The 21,460-nt window shown below is 36.0% G+C and overlaps 1 protein-coding gene across 6 annotated transcripts in view; it reads left to right on the top strand.

Annotated features, from left to right (window-relative positions):
- WWP1 (WW domain containing E3 ubiquitin protein ligase 1) overlaps positions 1-21,460 on the top strand; it is a 123,710-nt gene that overhangs the window by 63,359 nt on the left and 38,891 nt on the right. For all 6 annotated transcript variants that reach the window (XM_076005180.1, XM_076005178.1, XM_076005177.1 and 3 more), the window contains 2 exons: positions 11,559-11,898; positions 20,775-20,870. In XM_076005180.1, the coding sequence (XP_075861295.1) occupies positions 11,559-11,898; positions 20,775-20,870 (436 nt within the window). The remainder of the gene's footprint in view (positions 1-11,558; positions 11,899-20,774; positions 20,871-21,460) is intronic.

Here is a 21,460-nt window from a genome sequence, read left to right as displayed (position 1 = left end):
CTCAAGGAAATCAGCAAGAAAAACTCAAACAACTCCATTAAAAAATGGGCAAAAGAAAATAGACTAACATGAAAAAATGCTCAGTGTCACTAGTCATCAGAGAAATGCAAACCAGAACCACAGTAAGAAATCACTCAACCCCAGTGAGAATAGCTTTTATCAAAAAGTCCCAAAACAGTGGATGCGGAGAGAAAGGAACACTTAGACACTGTTGGTGGGATGGCAAACTAGTATAATCTCTGTGGAAAATAGTGTGGAGATTCATCAAAAAACTAAAAGTAGACCTACCATTTGATCCAGCAATCCCACTAGGATGCAGGCGTCCTCAAACTATGGCCTGCGGGCCACATGCTGCCCACCTAGGACATTTATCCAGCTAGCTGAGTGTTTTTGCTGCCGCTGCCTGTCCTGCTTAGCAGCCGACTTGTTCTGGGCCCATAGTGCATACTCTCCAACGGTCTGAGGGACAGTGAACTGGCTCCCTGTTTAAAAAGTTTTAGGACCCCTGATAGGTATTTCCTCAAAGGAAAAAAAGTCATTTTATCAAAAAGACACTTGCAGCAGAATGTTTATTGCAGCACAATTTACAGTCACAAAGATGTAGAATCAACCCAACTGCCCATAATTTCATGAGTGGATTAATAAAATGTGTTATATGTTTACCATGGAGTACTACTCACCCATAGAAAATGAATTAATATCTTTTGCAACAATCGATGGAACTAGAGACCACCCTCCTAAGTGAAATATTATAAGAATGGAAAAACAAACACCGCATCTACTCACTATTAAATTGGAACTAACTGATCAGCACTAATGTGCACAGATGAAAGTAAAACTCAACAGAAATCATGCAAGTGGGAGTGGGGAGGAGGGGATGGGTGAAATCATACCTAATGGGTACAATGTACACTGTCTGGGTGTTGGGCACACTTAGAATTTTGACTCAAGCAGTACAAAGGCCATCTGTGTAACCAAAACATTTGTACCTCCATATTTTGAAATAAAAAAAGTATATATATATATATATATATTTTTTTTTTTTTTGGAGACAGAGTCTCACTTTGTTGCCCAGGCTAGAGTGAGTGCCATGGCATCAGCCTCCCTCACAGCAACCTCAAACTCCTGGGCCCAGGCGATCCTCCTGTCTCAGCCTCCCAAGTAGCTGGGACTACAGGCATGTGCCACCATGCCTGGCTAATTTTTTGTATACATATTTTTAGTTGTCCAATTAATTTCTTTCCATTTTTAGTAGAGACACGGTCTTGCTCAGGCTGGTTTTGAACTCCTGACCTCGAGCAATCCGCCCGCCCTTGGCCTCCCAGAGTGCTATGATTACAGGCGTGAGCCACCACGCCTGGCCTATATATTTTATGTCATGAATTAAATAGCATTTTTTGTAGCATAAAGCCTAAATGGTGTCCAGTTTCATCCAGGTTGTTGCAGAGAGCCTTCATTCATCCTTTCCTTCTTCATGGCTGAGTTCTGTAGTATACATATACCACATTTTGATATAAAATATATTTCTGAAAGAGCTTCAACAGGTTAATTTGTTAGTATAAGTTAGTAATGAATGGTTCTTTTAACCTATCTTTCAGTATAACAATTTTTTATTCTTAGCATCTTACTTGGTTGAAAAATATACTGTGAGTTGAATAGCTCTCAGAAGATTTTATATTTTCCAAAAGCAACCTCTATCATAGAGGAAATGCTTAAGGAAGATTTCCTTTATAATTTTCCTTTATAATTCTGTTTTTCAATGAACTCAGCTACAAGATTCATAAATTATTTCCTGTTTGGTCTTTATATATTAACTCTTTCAAATAAGTCTCCTGAAACAAACATCTTAGGACTTATTTAAGATTATTAGCATGTGTGCTGGGAACAGATAGACTTGTAGATAAGTCTTAATTGTTTATTTATAGCCAAGCTTAGGGTTGGAGAATGTTTACCAAAAGTTATCATGAAAACATTAGAATTGACATATGAATGATATTTTTAAAATTTAATTTCTTTAGTAATGCTGCCCTTTAAAAAAAAAAAAAAAAAAGAAGTTGACTTAAAGATGGCTTTTCAAGTACTCATAATAAGTAAAACTTTTTGTCCTTAATTTAAGGTGGCAGGAAAACAGAGAAGAGATATAATCATAGTAAAATTAATGAGCAAAATTTATTTATTTTCTGATGCTGGCCTACTTTTAGTGAGAACATTTGTTTTTGAGATTTCTATTAGCAGAGCAGAAAAGGAACTATCATCTTAGATTATTCAGAATTATCTCTAAATTAAGAACAGACCAGTTAAAATAGTTTCTGTTCCTAATATAGGTTGAGTAACCCTGGTCTGAAAATCCAAATACTCCAAAATCTGTGTGAAGGTCAAAGGAAATATTCATTAAAGCATTTCAAATTTGGGCTTTTTGGATTGTGGATACTCACCTGGCAAGTATAGTGTAGGTATTTCAGAATCAAAAAAGAAATCTAGAATCTGAAACACTTCTCATTCTAAGCATTTTTGATAAGGGATATTCAACCTGTATATGGAATTTGGAACTTTAACTCTTATTCCTGAAACATTTAGTTGTTTGAGTAGATTGGTGAAAGTGTCTATTGACCACTAGTTAGTTGCATCTTTTAGCATTTGGGCATATTTAAATGTTGGTATAAAAGGGAGAAGGAATTAACTGAGGCTCTTCTCATTGTAGAATCTTACTTAGATTCTACAGCTTTTCAAATACATTAGAGACTCTTTTCCTTGGTAATAAATTCACTTCTTCCATTTCTCTTTTATTTATCCTTGCCTGAAATTTTAAGGTAAAAATAAAACACGTGAGAAACTAGAAATGAAGGCTCTAGCATAAATAATTCCTATGACATTTATAATAACTGTTAGGAAACCTAGGACAATGTGAATAATAATGATAATAGCTAACATTTGTGCTGTGCATGTTCTAAATACTGTGTATCCATTAACTGATTTCATTCTCACAGTAACTCATTGACATAGGTACTAGTATTTTTCCCTTTTCTCTGATGAAGGGGCTGAGACCCTGAGGTCACAGCTAGCAGGTAGAAGAGCAGTAATTGACATCCAGCTCTTGATTGCCTGCACTTTGCTTTCCTGTTCGCTTTTATGTGTGGTTTTTGTAGTGTTTCAAAGGTGTACTGTTCATCTTTTATACTATGATAGCCTTCAAATAGTATTCCCCCAACCTTTTCACCTTCTCTGATTACTATTGGTGACATCTGACAAAACAATCCAACTGTCATCATTTCATTGGCTGGCTTACAAAGGCTTCCGGAACCTATGTTCTTGGTAGCGACCATTCAACCAATGTCTTTTTGTATGATTGCACATCCTGAATAGTAGGATGAATTTAGGTAAGTTTTGAAGGAATGGGTAATCTCTATTATTTTAAGGTGTTGATATAAAATGGTCTTCCTTTTTCTAATTAAAGACTTCAAAAATCAGTTGTTGGAGGTGTGGTAGGTATGGGAACGTGCATATTCTATAACACATTACTTGTCTTTAATCTCTTTACCTATGATTCCAAATCTTGAAATCGCTAAAACCAACGGGTTTTTTTTGTTGTTGTTGTCGGTATACTCATTTCATGGCAAAATTACTGCAGCTGGCATGAGAGTATTTATAGTTTTTATTTATCATGCTTACTACATGCTTCCCTACATTTCGCTGCAGAAGTATTAATGTATTTAATCATAACGTGTGATTCCCAAACCTACTCAGGTCTAGTAGTATAATATACGATATATATGCCATTACCTTTCTAAATTCTGAAAAATTCTGAATTCTGGAACACAGGTGGCCCCAAGGGTTTCACGCAAGGGTTTGTGGGTCAATACTAAGGAGTTTAAGACAAACAGTATCTGCACCAGAGATAGTATTATACATGAGGGTTTTTTGGTTTTTCTCAGTTTTAGTCATGTGAGTCTTGATTAAGGGGATCTATTTAACAAGTTTAGTAGCTGTGAATGTATTCTAGGCTAAAATGGGAGGCAGTCATGATGCAGTGAAAAGATTAGATTTGGCTTCTGACAGGACTGGTGTCAAATCCCAGCTCAACCACCTAGCACACTAGCTGTGTGGCCTTGGATAGATAAATTTAACGTACTCAAGATGTAGCTCTGTCTTTTAGAAAGACAGGATAATACTCAACAACCCTATAGGATTGTTTTGAAGGTTAAATGAGATAATAAATCATCTACAACATTTACCATGGTCCTTGGACAATGGTAGGTATTTAAGAAAAATATTCTTCTTTGTTCTCTTGCCCCTAACTTCTAGTGTAAAATGACTTTTTCTAATATATAATTATTGTTTCATTTAAAAAAATAGATAAGAGGACGGGTGTGGTGGCTCATGCTTGTAATACTAGCACTCTGAGAGGCACAGGCAAGAGGATCACTTGAGGTTAGGAGTTCAAGACTAGCCTGAGCAAGAGTGAGACCCCTTCTCTACTAAAAAAATATAAAGAAATTAGGTTGGACAACTAAAAATATCTATGAAAAATTAGCCAGGCATGGTGGTGCATGCCTGTAGTCCCAGCTCCTCTGGAGACTGAGACAGAAGGATCGCTTGAGCCTAGGAGTTTGAGGTTGCTGTGAGCTAGGCTTATGTCATGGTACTCCACCCCAGGCAACAGAGTGAGACTCTGTCTCAAAAAAAAAAAAAAAAAAAAATAGATCAGAGCTAAGTATGGTTACATTTCAGACAGAACTGATTTCACAGGTTTTTTAGACTTTTCTTCATAACTTTTAATTCTGAAGTAATTATAAATACACAGAAAGTTGCAAAGTGATGTACAGAGAGGTCCTATGCACCAGCCTCGCCCAGTGTTAACAGCTTGTGTAACTATAGTAGAATATCAAATTCAGGAAATGGACATTGATTGATACAATGCACAGAGCTTGTTCACATTTCATCAGCTCTACTTGCATTCTGTGTGTTCTGTGCAGTTTTGTCACACGTGGCTTCATGTAACTAACACCAGAATCAAGCTACAGAAATGCATTGTCACACAAGGCTCCCTCATGCTCCCCACTTTATAGCCTTGTCTACTCCAAGTCAGTGGATGTGGTCTTACATCTTATGGAGAAGATGAGATGCTTTTGCATAGGTTTCTACTATCATACTTATCATGTAAGACTTTAATTATTAGCTCTATATTCCTTCATGTGCAGAGAATCTCTAATCTTGTCCTTCCTCTTCCTTTCCTCCTTTTTTCCCCTTGTTTGTGGGTATTTATCTGTCAATCATCCTTATATCCATTTGTCAGCAGATTTTTATTTTGCAGCTATCATAGGCTGAATACTGCCAGGTGGCTGTGTACATACATATCAAAATTTCTCAACCTCAGCACTATTGACATTTGGGGCCAGATAATTTCTTTGTTTTAGGGGGTTGTCCTATGCATTGTATCATATTTAAGCAGTATTTCTGACCTATACCCACTAGATACCAGTGACATCTCCCCTCCCCCCAGTTGTGACAACCAAATGTATCTCCAGGCATTGCTAAATGTCTTCTGGGGCCACAGAACCTTCCCTAGTTGAGAACCACTGACATATATGAACAGTAATCTCTTCAATCAAAGATCTTACTGTGATATTGTAATATAGTCTTGGCAATATTGAATAACAAATGTTTGTTGAATTATTGGATGGAAATAAATTGTTTCTAAACTAGCTTTTTAAAATTAGTAGACTTTACATTTTAGAACAGTTTTAGATTTACAGAAAAATTGGGCAGATAGTACAGAGTTCTCATATGTCCTCTGACCTCATGCAGAGTTTCCCCCATCATTAATATTTTGCATTACTATGGTATATTTGTTATAATTAATGAACCATTATTGCTAAATTATTATTAACTAAAGTTTATGTTAAGGTTCATTCTTTGTGTAGTACTGGTTCTGCAGGTTTTGAGAAATGTATATTGTTGTGTACACGCCATTACAGTATCATACAGAATAATTTTTATATTGTACTTCCTTTGTGCTTCATCTGTTCATCCCTTCCCCCAAACCCAAACCCCTAGCAACCCCTGTTCTTTTTACTATCTTCATAGTTTTGCCCTTTCCAGAACGTCATATAGTTGGAGTCCTACAGTGTGTAACTTTTTCAGATTGGCTTCTTTAATTTAGCAGTGTACATTTCAGGTTCCTCCATGTCTTTTGTGGCATGATATCTCATTTGTTTTTATCACTAAATAAAATTATATTGTATGGAAGTACCACAATTGTTTATCCATTCACTTATTGAAGCATCTTGGTTGCTTCAGCTTTCGACAATTATGAATAAAACTGCTATACACATTAGTGTGCAGGCTTTTATGTGGACATAAGTTTTTAATTCAGTTGGGTTAAAGACTGAGACTGGTGGATTATATGAGAGTATCTTAAGTTTTTTGTTTTAAAAAAAACCCCATAAACCTGCCAAACTAGCTTCCAAAGTGGTGGTTGTACTCTTGAATTCCTACCAGCCATGAATGAGAATTCCTGGTGCTCTGCATCCTTACCAGGATTTGCATTTTAAGGAGAGTTAATTATTATTTTAATAATACTGAATCTTTCCATTCAGAGACACTTGAATATTTTTCTGTATTCTTAATTTTTAAAAAGCCTCTTACTGCTTTTTAGTTTTCTTCAGATAGGTCTTGAATGTAATCTTGATGTTGAACTTGGGTGTGGTCATTTTGCTGAAGTGGTTTAGTTTGAATTAATTAATTTGTTCGAATGTTTTTTAATTGATTTTCTTGTGTGTTCTAAATAATTTGTCCTTTTACTGTTTTCTTTACAGATGAATCTTACCATTTTCTTTTCAATATTTTTACTTCTTTTCTTGTCTTAGTGCATTGTTAAATATAGTAAGTGTTGAATCGGAGTGGTGATTATGACCTTCCTTGATTTGTTGCTGATTTTAAGTTATTCCTGCTTTTAATAGAAGTTCTTATATAATGTTATACTTGAAAGGGGCAGCCTTGCAAAAATAACAGGAAAATACGTAGTCCTACAATTTCCTTAGTAACAGAGGGAGACCAGTCCTATGAGTTCTCTCACTAAGGGCACTCTGCAGGAGTTCTGTTCCACAGCTCCTAAAAGAGCTGAATGGATGGCAGTCTCTCTCTTTCAAAATTGTTTTTTGAGAATCTAGTTTTACAGAGTTCCTAAGTAAACAGCAGGAGAATGAACTGCTACCTCAACCATATCTTGAGGACAGAGTCACATTTCCTGCGATAATCCTTCCTCTAAGGGATTGGTTTCCTAACCAAGTCTTGGACTTTCACATCCTTGCGGTTTTTGTGACCTACCTGCTGCTGTTTTTTTGTTATCAACTGACAGCCATCACTATTTTTTTTTCTCTTTGCCCCCCCCCCCCACTTAAAATTAGCAAGCCACTTAGCCTCACTGCTGGCACCCTCTTCTCTTTCTTTGGCATGCCAAGCCATCCCCCTGCTCTCTTCTGCTTCCCCCCTTTCCTCTCTCTCTCTCTCTCATTCTCTCTCCTCTAAGAAAATAAAATAAATTTTACTTTTGTATATCTTAGTCTGTGCCTGAGAAATCTTTCTCTGCCTGTGCCATGAGGACCTACTACGCTTTCCACCGTAACAATGCCATTAATGCATAATGCTTACTGTAGGTTTATAATCGGTAATCTAGATTATCTATGAATTTTCCTTGATTCCTCTTATCAGTTATTTTATTTATTAAGATTTTATTGAATGCTTTTTAATTATATTAAAGATAATCATATGGCTTTATTCTGTTAACATAGTAGATTTTCTAACATAATTTGTTAATATTGAACCATCTTGAATTCATACGTGATGTCGGTCTATAGTCTTCTTGTGCAGTTCTTGTTCAATTTTAGCTTTAAAAGGTTATGTTTCCCTCACAGAGTTGGGAAACTCCTTTACTTTTTCTTCCTTAATGTACTATAACACTTTCAATAACACAGGAATGGTCTATTCATTAAAGGCTTCATAGAATTTTCTCAAAAATCTGTCTGAGCTCATGACCGTTAGAGGGGATGGTATTAGATCTTTCATCACCTTTTTCATTTATGCTCTCATTTGTCTCTTATATTTTTCTTTCTCTTGCGTTACTTTAGCTAATATATATCAAAATTACTGAAATAAAGTTGTATGTGGTATTTCTAATGTTATTCATATTATATATTTTTCTTTATAAAACTGTAAAAGACATATTTCATGGTTTCTCCAACTTTCCTGATTAAAAAATCATCTGATGCATTTGTTTAAGATGAAGATTCCCAGCCCTTTCCTAGAGATTTAGTAAGTCTAGGATGGGAACTGAGATACTTATTTTTAGTAAGATCCCAGCTGATTCTAATCAGGTAACTTTGGAAATTCTGATTTGTGTTACTGATCTTTTGAGTGATTTTCTTCTACCCCCCCCCCCCTTTTTTTTTTTTTGTCTGCCTCTGGAATTGAATTCTAAGCTCTTTTATTGATGTTCTTTCTTACATCTTTGGGTACTTTTAGCCACATCCAGTACCATTTGATATGATGTTTTCATTGCCATTAATTCTCCTGAAGTTTATAATTTCATTTTGATTTCTTCTTCAACTCAATAATTACCTTTTTTTTAAAAAAAAAAAAAAAAGCTGGTCAAGTGAAGCAGTGGGAGTAGAGACGGAACAAAAGAATCTGTAACTGGTTGTGATCAATTAGTTGTAAACACCATTGCACTCTGACCAACCTTTGTTGTTTTTTAATGCTTAAGCAAACTGATTATAGGTAGGGGGTGAACTGTCATTTTAAAGGACATACAAGAACTAGTTTTCTTACCAGTAAAATGTGAATAATGCTGGTATCTGCGCCATAGCATTGTTTTGTGAAGATTAAATAAGATTATCATTAAAAAGTGTTTAATATAAAGGCCGGGCATGGTGGCTCACACCTGTAATCCTAGCACTCTGGGAGGCCGAGGCGGGCGGATTGCTCGAGGTCAGGAGTTCAAAACCAGCCTGAGCGAGAGCAAGACCCCGTCTCTACTATAAATAGAAAGAAATTAATTGGCCAACTAATACATATATAGAAAAAATTAGCCGGGCATGGTGGCACATGCCTGTAGGCCCAGCTACTTGGGAGGCTGAGGCAGGAGGATTGCTTGAGCTCAGGAGTTTGAGGTTGCTGTGAGCCAGGCTGACGCCACGGCACTCACTCTAGCCTGGGCAACAAAGTGAGACTCTGTCTCAAAAAAAAAAAATGTTTAATAGATTCTGCCAGACTTTTAATAAATATTTCAATAAGTTACATTTTGTCTCCAGTTTTATTGAATTATAGTCAGAATGTAAACTTCTGATTACAGAATTAGGGATTTTCCTTTTGTCTTTTACACGTCAGTTCCTCTAGAAATTTGATGTGTTTGGATGTAGTATGTACACAGTTGAAACTCAAAACTATCTCTTTAACACAGAGATTTAGATTAGGTATATTGATTGTATTTTAAATTCTTCATATCCTTAATTATGAAGGATACACTAACATTTTCTGATGTCTACATAGTTTTGAGACAGGTAGGTATGTTCAGTTTTTCCTCTGTAATTTTTTTTGTAATTTGATTTATTGTTTCAACAAATATTTATTTTCATATATCATATTGTCTAGCCACTGCAAATACAAAAGTGAGTAAGCCTGAAATAGCTTTTGCATTCCAAACTTAATGAAAAATAATAAAAACACATGAATCATTTCAGAACATGAGAAAGAAAAAAAAGTATAATATTTAACCAGGAGTGAGGGTGGGATGTGTGCAACATTAAGTAAGATGCTCAAGGACTTCCTTTCTGAAGGTATGATTAAGGATATAATCTAAATGATGAGAAGAAGCCAGTCATGAAATATTCTGAGACCATAGGAACAGCAAGTGCATATCTCTGAAGTGGGAAGGAGTTTGTTCTATCCAAGGAACAGAAAAACAACCACCAGGAGAAGACAGACGTAAATGTGGACTTGCCTGTGTGGAGTCTTTGTCATGGGCTGTGGTAAAGACTTTAGGATTTATTCTGCTTATCATGGGAATCTGTTGGCATGTTTCATCAGGGAATGAAAAAATCTGTTATGTTTTTAAAAGATTACTTTGGCTACTATTTGGAGAATGGATTGCAGTTGAACAAGAGAGGAGGTAGGCAGACAAATTAGGAGGCTATAGCAATAGTTGTAAGAAATGATGGACTGGAAGAGCTGAGAGCACTTGCTGTTGAATGAAGTTTGTGTTTCATGTACTATGGTTTAGTGTATACAGAAGTTCATGTCTGTGTCTTATTGGGCTGGATTATATCTTTCCTCAATTTCCCTCTTTTTCCATTTTGTGTTATTTTGCTTTAGAAAGACTGCTGCCAGTCCTTTCATTTGTGTGAATTTCCACACTGTGAAAGAGTGAAAATTAAATGAGATAATGCTTTTAAATAAACATCGTATAGGAGACGAGAGAATTCAGTCTTTCTCTGCATATTTTTTATTTTTTCATGATGTCTTACAATGTTAGGTTTAGGTAGCTCTGTCAGTCAGTATAATACTTTGTACTGTATTTCATTGTTGATTTTTTCCCCTCCAAAGCCATTCTTGCCTCCATATTTAGTAAAGAACTTTATTTAATCTGGTCTTTTGCATGTACTATTTAATTCCTTTAATAGTATTCTCTTCTTTCCACCATTTAAATGTTTTTCTTTCTTTAAAAATCTACTGGAAGATTCCATTACTCTAATTATGTCTCCCTCCACCATTTCCATTAAAACTTTGATATGTGGTCTTCTTACAGGTTTTGCTCAATAATCGATTCCCCTCATGGTTTAATTTGACTCACTTTTATAGGACACATAGTTGAACTGGATCAATCACACTTAAAATGAAATTTAAAAAAAAACAGATCACTGGGTCTCAGTACTTTCACAGAAAGTATAGAATAAATTCCTGGATCTTTGTGCAATCCTCCGTAGTACTATCTTAAGAACTTGCTCACCCCTGTAATCCTAATACTTTGGGAGGCCAAGGCAGGAGGATTGCTTGAGCCCAGGAGTTTGAGGTTGCAGTGAGGTATGATGATGCTACTGCACTCTAGCCTGAGCAAGAGAGCAAGACTCTGTCTCTGTAAAAAAGAGCAACAATAACAAAAAACAACTAATGGCATCATAGATTTCCCACTTTTGGCAAATCATTCTTTTGGTATTAGCTGCTTTTGCATAAGAGAAGGGAAATTGAAAGGAATCATTTTAAAGTTTTTATATAGCCCATACAGACTTTCTCTCAGAATTGATAATTTGGAGGGAAAACGTTTGTTATCCTAATGTTGATTTCTCTTTGCTTAAGGTTATTAGTATATACTTAAATTTTTATCATTTACATATTTGTCCCTAAAATTTAAGCAATAAGAAAATAGAGTCTCCACTTTATTTTATGTTCATCAATACCTGGTATGGTGATCAGTCTGAATCATCCTCTGATTAATTGTTATTGATTGATTAGGTGATTGGTTACCTTGTCATTACTTAATTGTCTTACTGATTTTCACTTTTCAGTTAATGGAGAATCATCCTTATTTGCACCAACTGATAATGCTTCCGCCTCGGGTACTCCAATAGTGTCTGAAGAAAACGCCTTGTCTTCAAATTGCACTAGTACTACTACTGTTGAAGATCCTCCAGTTCAAGAAATACTGACTTCCTCAGAAAACAATGAATGTATTCCTTCTACCAGTGAAGAATTGGTATCTGAAGCCAGAAGTATATTAGACCATGACACCTCTAATTCTGGAAATAATTCTGCTTTTGAAGCAGCCAAATTAAGACAGCCAGATGGGTGTATGGAACCTGTACGGCAGCAGTCTGGAAATGCCAACACAGAAACTTTGCCATCAGGGTATGTTAAAAATTTTTTTTTTTTATGTTTAACTTACATTGAAATAGCAACTTTTTGGTAATATATGACTATTGAATGTGTGTATAAAATGTTTCCATTGTTCAAAAATTTGAAGTCTAAATTGGAGTCCGAATCATATTTATTTGCTACAAAGCAAGCACTTTTTGGAACAAAGAACAATTGCTTATCTAGTTGAAGTATGTGTAGTATGAAAGGAAAAGAAAAAAACCTGATGTTAATTTACAAGACCCTCTCTATCTGATTCATGGCTTATTTTTAGTTTTTCATTTTAACCATGGCACTCTACATAGCAACCTCAGTTCCCTAGCTTTCTTTGTGGTCTGTTCTCTAGAATGTACACTTGAGGACAAGTAGCCATCCTTTTCATCAATCGCTGTCCAATGCAGGACGAAGTCACATAGCTCTGCCAATTGGCTCCATTACAAACTCAGTTTTTTATTGCTGCTTAGTAATTCTCAGTCTCTTTTAAGTTTCCCAATGCGATTATCTGGCTCCTCATGATTTTCCTTAGAGTATTCCATGTGTGTATTCCATTTGATCAAAGAGGTTTTTTTGACTCTTCACTTGACACGAATGATGAAACTAATATTAATAATTAATAATTCATTGTCTCTGCCTTCAAGAAGCTTATTTACTGATTCAGACTTGTAAACATGTATCCTAGATAGAATAAAATTTGAAAATACTGTAATAAAAGCATGGACACTGCTTTCCAATACAGCTTAGAGTAGTCAGAATGTCAGCCCTCGAAGCTATTGAAACTGCACTTACAGAGGTCTCTAATTACGTTATTGCCCTCATTTTCGCATCGCAGTCACCAGGTTTGTACCCCTCTCTTACTTTTGAAACTTTTTTCCCTCAGTTCTTTTTACTGGCTCCTTTGATTTTGCCCACTGCTGAATTGTAGTTTCAGCCTTTGGTCTTTTCCTACCTGTGTTTCCCCTGGTAAATCTTGCATTCTCCTGTCACTTTAACTATTAAATCTGTATGTGCTGGCCAGACTTTTCTCTGAGCTTATGTCTACCTGCTTTCTGGAAATACTCTCTTCTGTTTCCTGTGTACATTTCAGACCCTACATTATCTTACCCTTTCCCCTCAAAAATTTCTTGTCCAATGTCTCCTGTCTTTAGTAACTTATGTGTTTATTCTAGTCTCTCATGTGTCAGTCACTGTGACACAGACATATAAGAAGCTATTCTTACTCTCAGGAACCTCATAGTTCAGTGGGGGGTAAAGATACACAAACAATCAGTGACTTAACAATACAATTGGAGCTATGCCAGAGGTAAATTTAGGATGCTGTGGGAAGGAATTTATATGCAGAAGGGGGATAAACGGAGGAACCTGTGCTGTTGAGGTCAAAGACTATTTTGTTGAGGTCAAAGACACTTAACGTGGATTTCTGAAAGAAGAGTAGGAGTTAGCAAAACAAATATTGAGGCACAAATGGTGAAAAGTTTCATTCTCGGCAGAGCCACCTGCATATTCAGATCTCTAACATCCATGAAAATGAGTATCCTGAATTTCCGAATTAGCATTTTGTTATAGTTTGAGGAAGCAAGGTCTATAATACTGAAGAGTAAATAGCCCTATAAAGACTTTTGTATGCTTGCTAAGGATTTGGGAGTTTTTTCTAAAAACCATGAGTGAGCATTAAAGAATTTTGAGCAAGAGAGTGACATGATCTTATTTGCATTTTATTATAATCATTCTTGCAGTGATATCGATATCTGAGGAGTTAAGGAGACAAGTTAGAATACCAGCCAGATTGGTTTATAAATGAGGGAAAAAAGCATTCCAGTTCAAAACAATAAGTACATAAACTTAATTCTATGGGCCACAAATGAATGCTTCCACAGGCCTGTAGCCACCATTTATGATCTTTGCATAAGAATTTTACAGTAATCTAGATGAGTTTTTTTCATATCGTAGGTTGTAACCCATTAATAGGTTATTTCCGGCATTTGTACACATAATAAAATACATAAATATAGGCTAGAATAGGAAATAATGAAGTGAGTTATGTGTAGTAAGAGTAAGCATCGCTTCCTGAAAGTTTGTTTTTCTGGCACTTGTGTGTACATAAAATCTATAGAGAAATAGCAGTGTAGTACACACAAAGATGTTTATGTAAAATACATTACTTACTCTGTAAGCTATGGTCAAAAAATATTAAAAGCCACAAATCTAGGGAGAAATAGAATCTGAAGTGAGACAAATGCTAATCTTCTAGGGTGATGTTAAGATGGGTCTTGGCAATGAGTTGTAGAGAGATAGAAGAATATAAAAGAGTGGAATCAAGGTGGATTCCTCTGGGGTAGGCAGTACTAGGCTGTGTAACCCTCTGAGTCAGCAGTTTTCAACCCTGCATCATATTCCCTCTTTGCTCAAAAGTCTTTCTTAGTTCCTTTGTTTTCTCTCTTTGGTAACTTACTGAGGTATTTAGCTAACTACATGATAAAATCACAGGAGTCTAAGTCGTATGTATACTCAGCCTGAAAACTGCTGCTTGAAGTGCTTTTGTTAAATAATCCTTTACTCCCCACAGTTTTAATTTTAATTCACTTTATACAGAGATATGTAGGTAAAATAAAAAATTCTGAGTATCAAAATCTAAAGTGTCAGACAGTGGAAAATTGGATTAGTGTATTGGTATTGGGGTTGCTTTAGAGAGATTACAAATAGGTTCTGGATCTCTCTCTGCCCTTGCATAGTGTTTAGGGAGCTGGGTAGTGGTATATTTGACTGAAATAATGATTATCGTATTTTGGACGTGGGGTAGAAGAGTGGAGAGATAGCATTCTGTGTTTGTAGGCCATCCAGTTGATAAATGTTACCACATGACATATACCAGGGAGGCAGTTTTATATATGGTTCCAGAACTGCAGAACAGTGTTCTAGGCTGGAGATTACATTTGAGTGTTATGCCAAACATGATCTCCCCTAGGGACCTTTGCACTTGCTCTAACTTTTGTTATTTCCTCAAATATATTCATACTCAAGTCTCTACTAATGTTAACTCATTCCAGAGGCCTTTCTTTAGTTTCTTGCTCAAGTCAAGAACTTTTTCCTCCATCCCCTCACCCTATCTTATTTTTCCCCAGAATTTTCTGGTGAAAATTTGCAAATATACAGCAAACTATAAAGAGTTTTGCAGTGAGAACCCATAATACCAACTACTAGATTCTGTAATTGACATTTTACTGTGCTTGCTTTATCTCATATCTCTTCATCTCTTTATCCAGTTTTTAAATGCATTCCAGTAAGTTGAAGACATCAGTACATTTCGTACCTCAGCTTGGAAATCATTAACTACAGTTCAATATTTGTTTAAATATTTTTAGGTAAAGTTTACATAGAAAAAAAAGTCAAAGTCTTGAATATACCATTTTAACAAATGCATACATTTGTGTAACTCAGTTTTTATCAAGATACAGAACGTTACCATCACCCCAGAAAGTGGTCTCAAGCCCCCTTTTGAAGCAATCACTATCCTGATTTTTTTCCACTATGGGTTAGTTTTCCCTGTTTTAGAACTTGTCAAAGTCAATATGAACTCCGTTGAGTAGGGTTGTTTTAATCAGCATCATGTAAACCCGTATTATTTTTCTTCTTAACACTTAAATCACCATGTGACATATCTGTATGTATTATTGTCTGTTTTCTCTTAACTAGACTAAAAAAGGGACTTTATTTTTGTCTATTTTTATATTCCTAGTGCTTAAAACTTTGCCTGCCGTATAGCAGATACTCAATGAATATTTGTTAAATAAGTTAATTTGTGCTTGATTAAATGGAGTGGGTTAGCAATTGGGCAAAAGCCATGGCTGGTAAATGCCTCTGGAAGAAATGTTTGAGATCAAAAGCTACTGAAAAATTCAAGTAAGATAAGAAGTGAACACTCATTGAATGTAATTAAAAAGCGGTTATTTATTGTTGACCTTTGACAAAGTGGTTTCAGGGAAGTTATGAGAGCTGTATTCAGATTGCTGTGAGCTTGGAGTGAATGGAGGGGAGGAAGCATGACAAAACTGAGGAGTAGTTTTTTTGTTTTGTTTTGTAAGATGGAAGAAACTTAAAAATTGGTTAGCTGATAGGAGGAGGTCAGTGGAGATGGAGATTGGCCAGTACAGGAGAGTAAGCAGGAGAGTAAGGGGATAACTGTTGGATTGTGTTTATGACAAGGCAACAGCCTTACTGTCTGTCTCCATTATCCAAGTTAATGCCAGTAGTTACCCAATCAGTAACTAGATTGTTATGTTTATTGTAATATATTTCACAAAATTCCACATTTACTTTTTTTTTTAATAAGGTCTTTGGTTCACAGTAGGTTTTAAAAATTTGTAGATAATGTTTTAGTGAGACAGGGAGACCATATAAATACTAGAAAGGAGAGTATTATGGTTGAAAGTTAAGTGTGGGCAGTTATAAATTAGAGTTCTATTGAGAATTCTCATTAATTAGTAATTTGGTAATTTGCACCTATCTTTGGGGTTATTCATGAATTTCCACTACTGGGATAATCTAGTCTCTGGCTAAATCCAGCCAGCATCTTCATAGGGTCCATGGACACAGCTCTAACAGGCTATCACTGTGAATCATGGAGACAGAGCTAGTGTATCCCCCACTACCCCTGTACTACCTTCCCTCACCAAGTTCTTTCTTCCCTCATTGCTACCTAAGGCCTGCTCTGGTCATCAGCTATGCATTGGAGACTTACTGTTGACAACTACCAGGTCCCAAGCAGTGGAATCTCATTCTGGGATTGGCAACTCAGCAAGTTGCCTTCCTTTGGATCAGCTAGCAGCAGAGGAGAGAAAGGCACACAGGGTTCTAGGAGTCACTGGGACAGACGGTGAAATTGACCGGGCTCCTTCCCTATGGACCATGAGTTCTGGGTCCTGAGAATGTGGTCAATAGAAGGCAACCTGGTACACAGGGTGCTCACAACCTGGATACCCCACCCAAGGCAAAGGGGAGCAGGGCAAGAGATTTCTCTCTTTTTATATAAGAACCTGCATAGTATTTTTTATTTTACCTCTTGGCCCACAAAGCTTAAAATATTTACTATCTGGCCCTTTACTGAAGAAGTTTACCTACTCCTGATTTAGTGTATAGAATGTAGAAAATTATAAAGAGGATATCTGAAAGTAGTTCTGAGTATAAGGTTCTATGTAGCAAAAAATTTAGTTTGAGGAAGATGAATTCTGTTCAGAACAAAAACACTGAAATCCGGAAGTGAACTCCTGTTTTGGAAAAATTAAAGGCCAGTGACTAGCATTGTGCTTGTAACTTAAGTGTTTACTCTGAATATTTGTTGAATGGTAAATTAGAAGTATTTTCAGTTAACTTAGGATAAACCTTAGAAAAGGCCTTGATAGCCCATTATATGGATGGAGGGCATGGTTATGTTTATTTTTCCCCCAATCTTAAAATTATTTCCCATTACAAAATTAAGACATGACCAAATAAAATATTGAAGTCATATAGAAGTATTAGTACCCCTTAAGCTCACCACCCAGAGTGGTGTTTACATATTATTCCATCAGCAAATATTTGAGAGTCTTCTCTGGGTCAGACGTTCTAGGCCCTGCATGTGCGGCAGTACAAGGGAGCCCAAGACTCTGCTGCTGTGGAGCTTGTGTTTCAGAAGGCAGACAGACAGTGGCCTTAGGTAAAAAATGTATTCAGTACTGTCACATAGTAACAAGTTCTATGAACAGAGATAAAAGTAGGTGAAGAGGATACAGAGCAGCTTTATAAATTATTATTTTTCATAAACTTATAGAATTATTTTCAAAAAAAATAAGACCATACTCTGCATACTGTTTTTTAGTTGCTTTTTTAAAAAAGCTTGATCATATTTCCATATCAATACAAGTAGATTCACATACTCACCAAATACTTAATCAAGTATTTAGTAAACATCTTGTCTGTGGCAGGCTCTGTGCTAGGTGCTGTTAGTACACTGATGAGCAAAACAGACAAAGGCCCAAACTTCATGGGGCTCATGGTCTAAATATGTAGGTCTTCCTTAATTCTTTTGAATGGTTTTATAGTACTTCCTAGTTTATTAATTATTTATTGCTGTGTAACAAATTACCACAAAACTTATTTCACTTAGTTTTTGAGGATCAGGATCTAGAAGTGGCTTGGCTTAATGTGCGTACTTGGCGGTTCTCAGGACGTTACAGTCAAGCTGTTGGTGGGGGCTGCAGGCATCTGGAGGTTAGTTAAGTGTATCTCACTTAGGAAACCCAAAGAGCTGAATTCTGGCCTGTCACTGGGAAAAGCCCAGCCTATGTGTTGGCACTCTAAAAGGCTCAGGAACTGGCAGCATCAGATCCGTTTGGAAGTGGTGGTGAAGATGACACTATAAAAGGCAAGATTAATTGAAAGTCAGTTTGAGAAATGAATCCCTAATTCTTTTCTCTGCAGCCAGGACAGTGGCTCTGCCTAAGGATTTCTTCTTTGGAGATACTTTGTGCTTGGGAACACTAGGCACATTGGAGGGCAGAAAGGTACTGTGCTAAAGGACATACCGTGTTTCCCCGAAAATAAGACCTACCCATAAAATAAGCCCTAGCAGGATTTCTAAGCTTTTGTGCAATATAAGCCCTACCCTGAAAATAAGACCTAGTGATGGGCGTGGCTACGCAGTGTATCTGCACAACCCGTGCATTTATTTCATTGCGGAGCGTAAAGAAGACTAGCAGCCATTCTCATCTGCCCCTTTGTGACAGCTACTACGGTGTTTGCCCCAAAATAAGACAGGGTCTTATATTTATTTTTCCTCAAGAAGACACCCTAGGGCTTATTTTCCGGGGATGTGTTATTTTCCCCTCAAAGCCTCAGCTTGCAGCACTCACAGGATGGCCAGGACCTGACAGAGAGAGCTGACCTTGTTGGTGGGGCTGCCCACACCTTTCTGGTCACCTCTGGGATAGTAGCCATGCTCATCACTAGGTCTTATTTTCGGGGTAGGGCTTATATTGCGCAAATGCTTAGAAATCCTGCTAGGGCTTATTTTATGGGTAGGTCTTATTATCGGGGAAACATGGTACCTAAAAATAACAAAAGTACCATTACTGGGAAGTTTTTGAAACTTGATCAAGTTTTTAGATATTTGTATTTGGTAGTTAAGATATCATACAGATAAATAGCTCATTGGTTTAGTATTCCACTGCCTATCAAATGAAATTCCATTTTTAAATCCTCCCTTTGACTTTTTATAGAAACAGATGAAGTAAATCTTAACTTTCAGATGATTTGTTTTTAGTATAGAATAGCATGAATGTTCCAGTGTAGGGTTTTATACCAAGGTGATTTTTAATAGGTGAGCTTAATGATTTCTGGGATCTTGAGTCTGTGGTGAGCTTATGAATCTTTATTGTTCATGGTTATTAAGCTTTTTTAATTTTTTTGTATGTGTCATTTTAAGTATGTATATATGGGTGCAACCTAGTTTAGAGAATCACTTTAATATGTATGGTCATTGTATATGAAAACAATAACTTAAGGGCTCTTTAATCAAAATTTAATTGGGTTCCTGTGTTTAAGGGAAAGGAAAATAATTTCCATTTTTTCTACTTTAAAATTGAAAACAAGAGTGCTAAACTTGGAATTACCAAATTTTTATTTTTAAAATTTTTCTTGGACACACAGGTGCTACAGTAATAGGGTATTGGGCAGGTGGGAGGGGGGAGGGGGGCGGGTATATACATACATAATGAGTGAGATGTGCACCATCTGGGGGATGGTCATGATGGAGACTCAGACTTTTGGGGGGAGGGGGGGAAATGGGCATTTATTGAAACCTTAAAATCTGTACCCCCATAATATGCCAAAATAAAAAAAAAATTAAAAAAAAAATTTTTTCTTTTAAACCATATCAAGAAAAGATTGTAGAGGAAGAAACAGGGATCACAGAAGAAAATGAGAGTGGGAAAAATGAGAGGTTGAGAATCTTCCAGATAGAACAGTAAGGATAATATCGTGATATCCATAAATTCAAGGGCCTACCATAACCGAGAGAGGGAGAGATACGCACAGAAAGAAAACACTATACATACATATAAGAAAGAATGGAGCAGTATCATGACAAACTTCGTGAAGATGATTTCTGATAAAAATCTTTTAGATGTATATTTTTGAAATTATAGGAGAAATGGATATGTTACTTCATTGACATTTTGTGCCTTGGGCTTGATAATAAGCTGAAAGTTCTACTTTTGGTTCAATTTCTGTTTTCTGATAACTTGAAATTCTGTGAATTTGTGACTTTTTACAATTTTATATATCCTATTCCTTCTCTGATAACTAATTATTTGAGTTTCCAATACTGTAATGAAAAAGGAAGTATTAAGAGGTTAAAAAAGCACTAATGGTTGAGTAAACAAACACCTTTATACTGTAATATATATATATATAGCTTTATTTATTTGATTATTTAGAGACAGGGACTTGCATATTGCCTAGGCTGGAGTGCAGTGACACAGTTGTAGCTCATAACCTTGAATTCCTGGGCTCAAGCGATCCTCCCATCTCAGCCTCCTGAGTACCTAGGACTACAGATGCACACCACTACATCCTAATTTTTAAAATTTTTTGTAGAGGCAGGAGTCTCACTGTGTTGCCCACACTAGTCTTGAATTCCTGGCCTCATGTGATCCTTCCACCTCAGCCTCCCAAAGTGCTGGGATTAAAGGCTTGAGCCAGTGTGCCCAACCTATTACAGCCTTTTAAATAAAGCTCATCTTTAAATAAAGCCCTTCTTGATTACAAGAAGGAATCATTTTTTTTTAGTTTGTTCTAGTTTGTTGTTTTTTACTGTTATTTTTGTATTTTTATTAAAGGTGGGAACAAAGAAAAGATCCTCATGGTAGAACCTATTATGTGGATCATAACACTCGAACTACCACATGGGAGCGACCACAACCTTTACCTCCAGGGTAATGTAGCATCTTTATGCATCTTTAGTTATATTTTATCACAAATGTGATTTTTAAATTTATTTTATACAGCATAAATTGATTCTTTCATACGGCATGTATTAAGTTTCCTTTTATTTCCTTGATTTACTTGTGTGAATAATTAATGTTCAGTGAATGAGATTATATAGTCTGACGGGCTTCCTCAACTGACTGTCAAACAATGTATGAGTTACTGAGAAAGTTGTAAAAAATTGGTCCACGTTCAGTCCTTGTTATTTTTTAAGGAAGGAAAGATATATTTAGGATAATTGATATGTATGGTTGTCCATAGATAGTGATCTAAACTGTTATTTCATAAGATTTAATGACATAAGAAATATTGGAGTAGTACATAATTACAATCTACAAAGATGGGTACAAGTAAACTTGTATTACATTAAACCTAAAATTATAGTGGATTTTAAATTAATAAAAACATTTTTATTATATATTAAACAAAGTGCATGCTATTAGGCTCATTCTAGGCCATTGAGAAACTGATCTTCCTTTATCTTTGTATTTTTTCATAACTCTTTATGTATATTATACTGCTAGCTAGTTGAATTATG

Source organism: Microcebus murinus, chromosome 7, assembly GCF_040939455.1.
Source record: "Microcebus murinus isolate Inina chromosome 7, M.murinus_Inina_mat1.0, whole genome shotgun sequence".
Classification (NCBI taxonomy): domain Eukaryota; kingdom Metazoa; phylum Chordata; class Mammalia; order Primates; family Cheirogaleidae; genus Microcebus; species Microcebus murinus.
The sequence above is the reverse complement of the archived record's forward strand: the minus strand, read 5'-3'. Positions and strand labels throughout refer to the sequence as shown.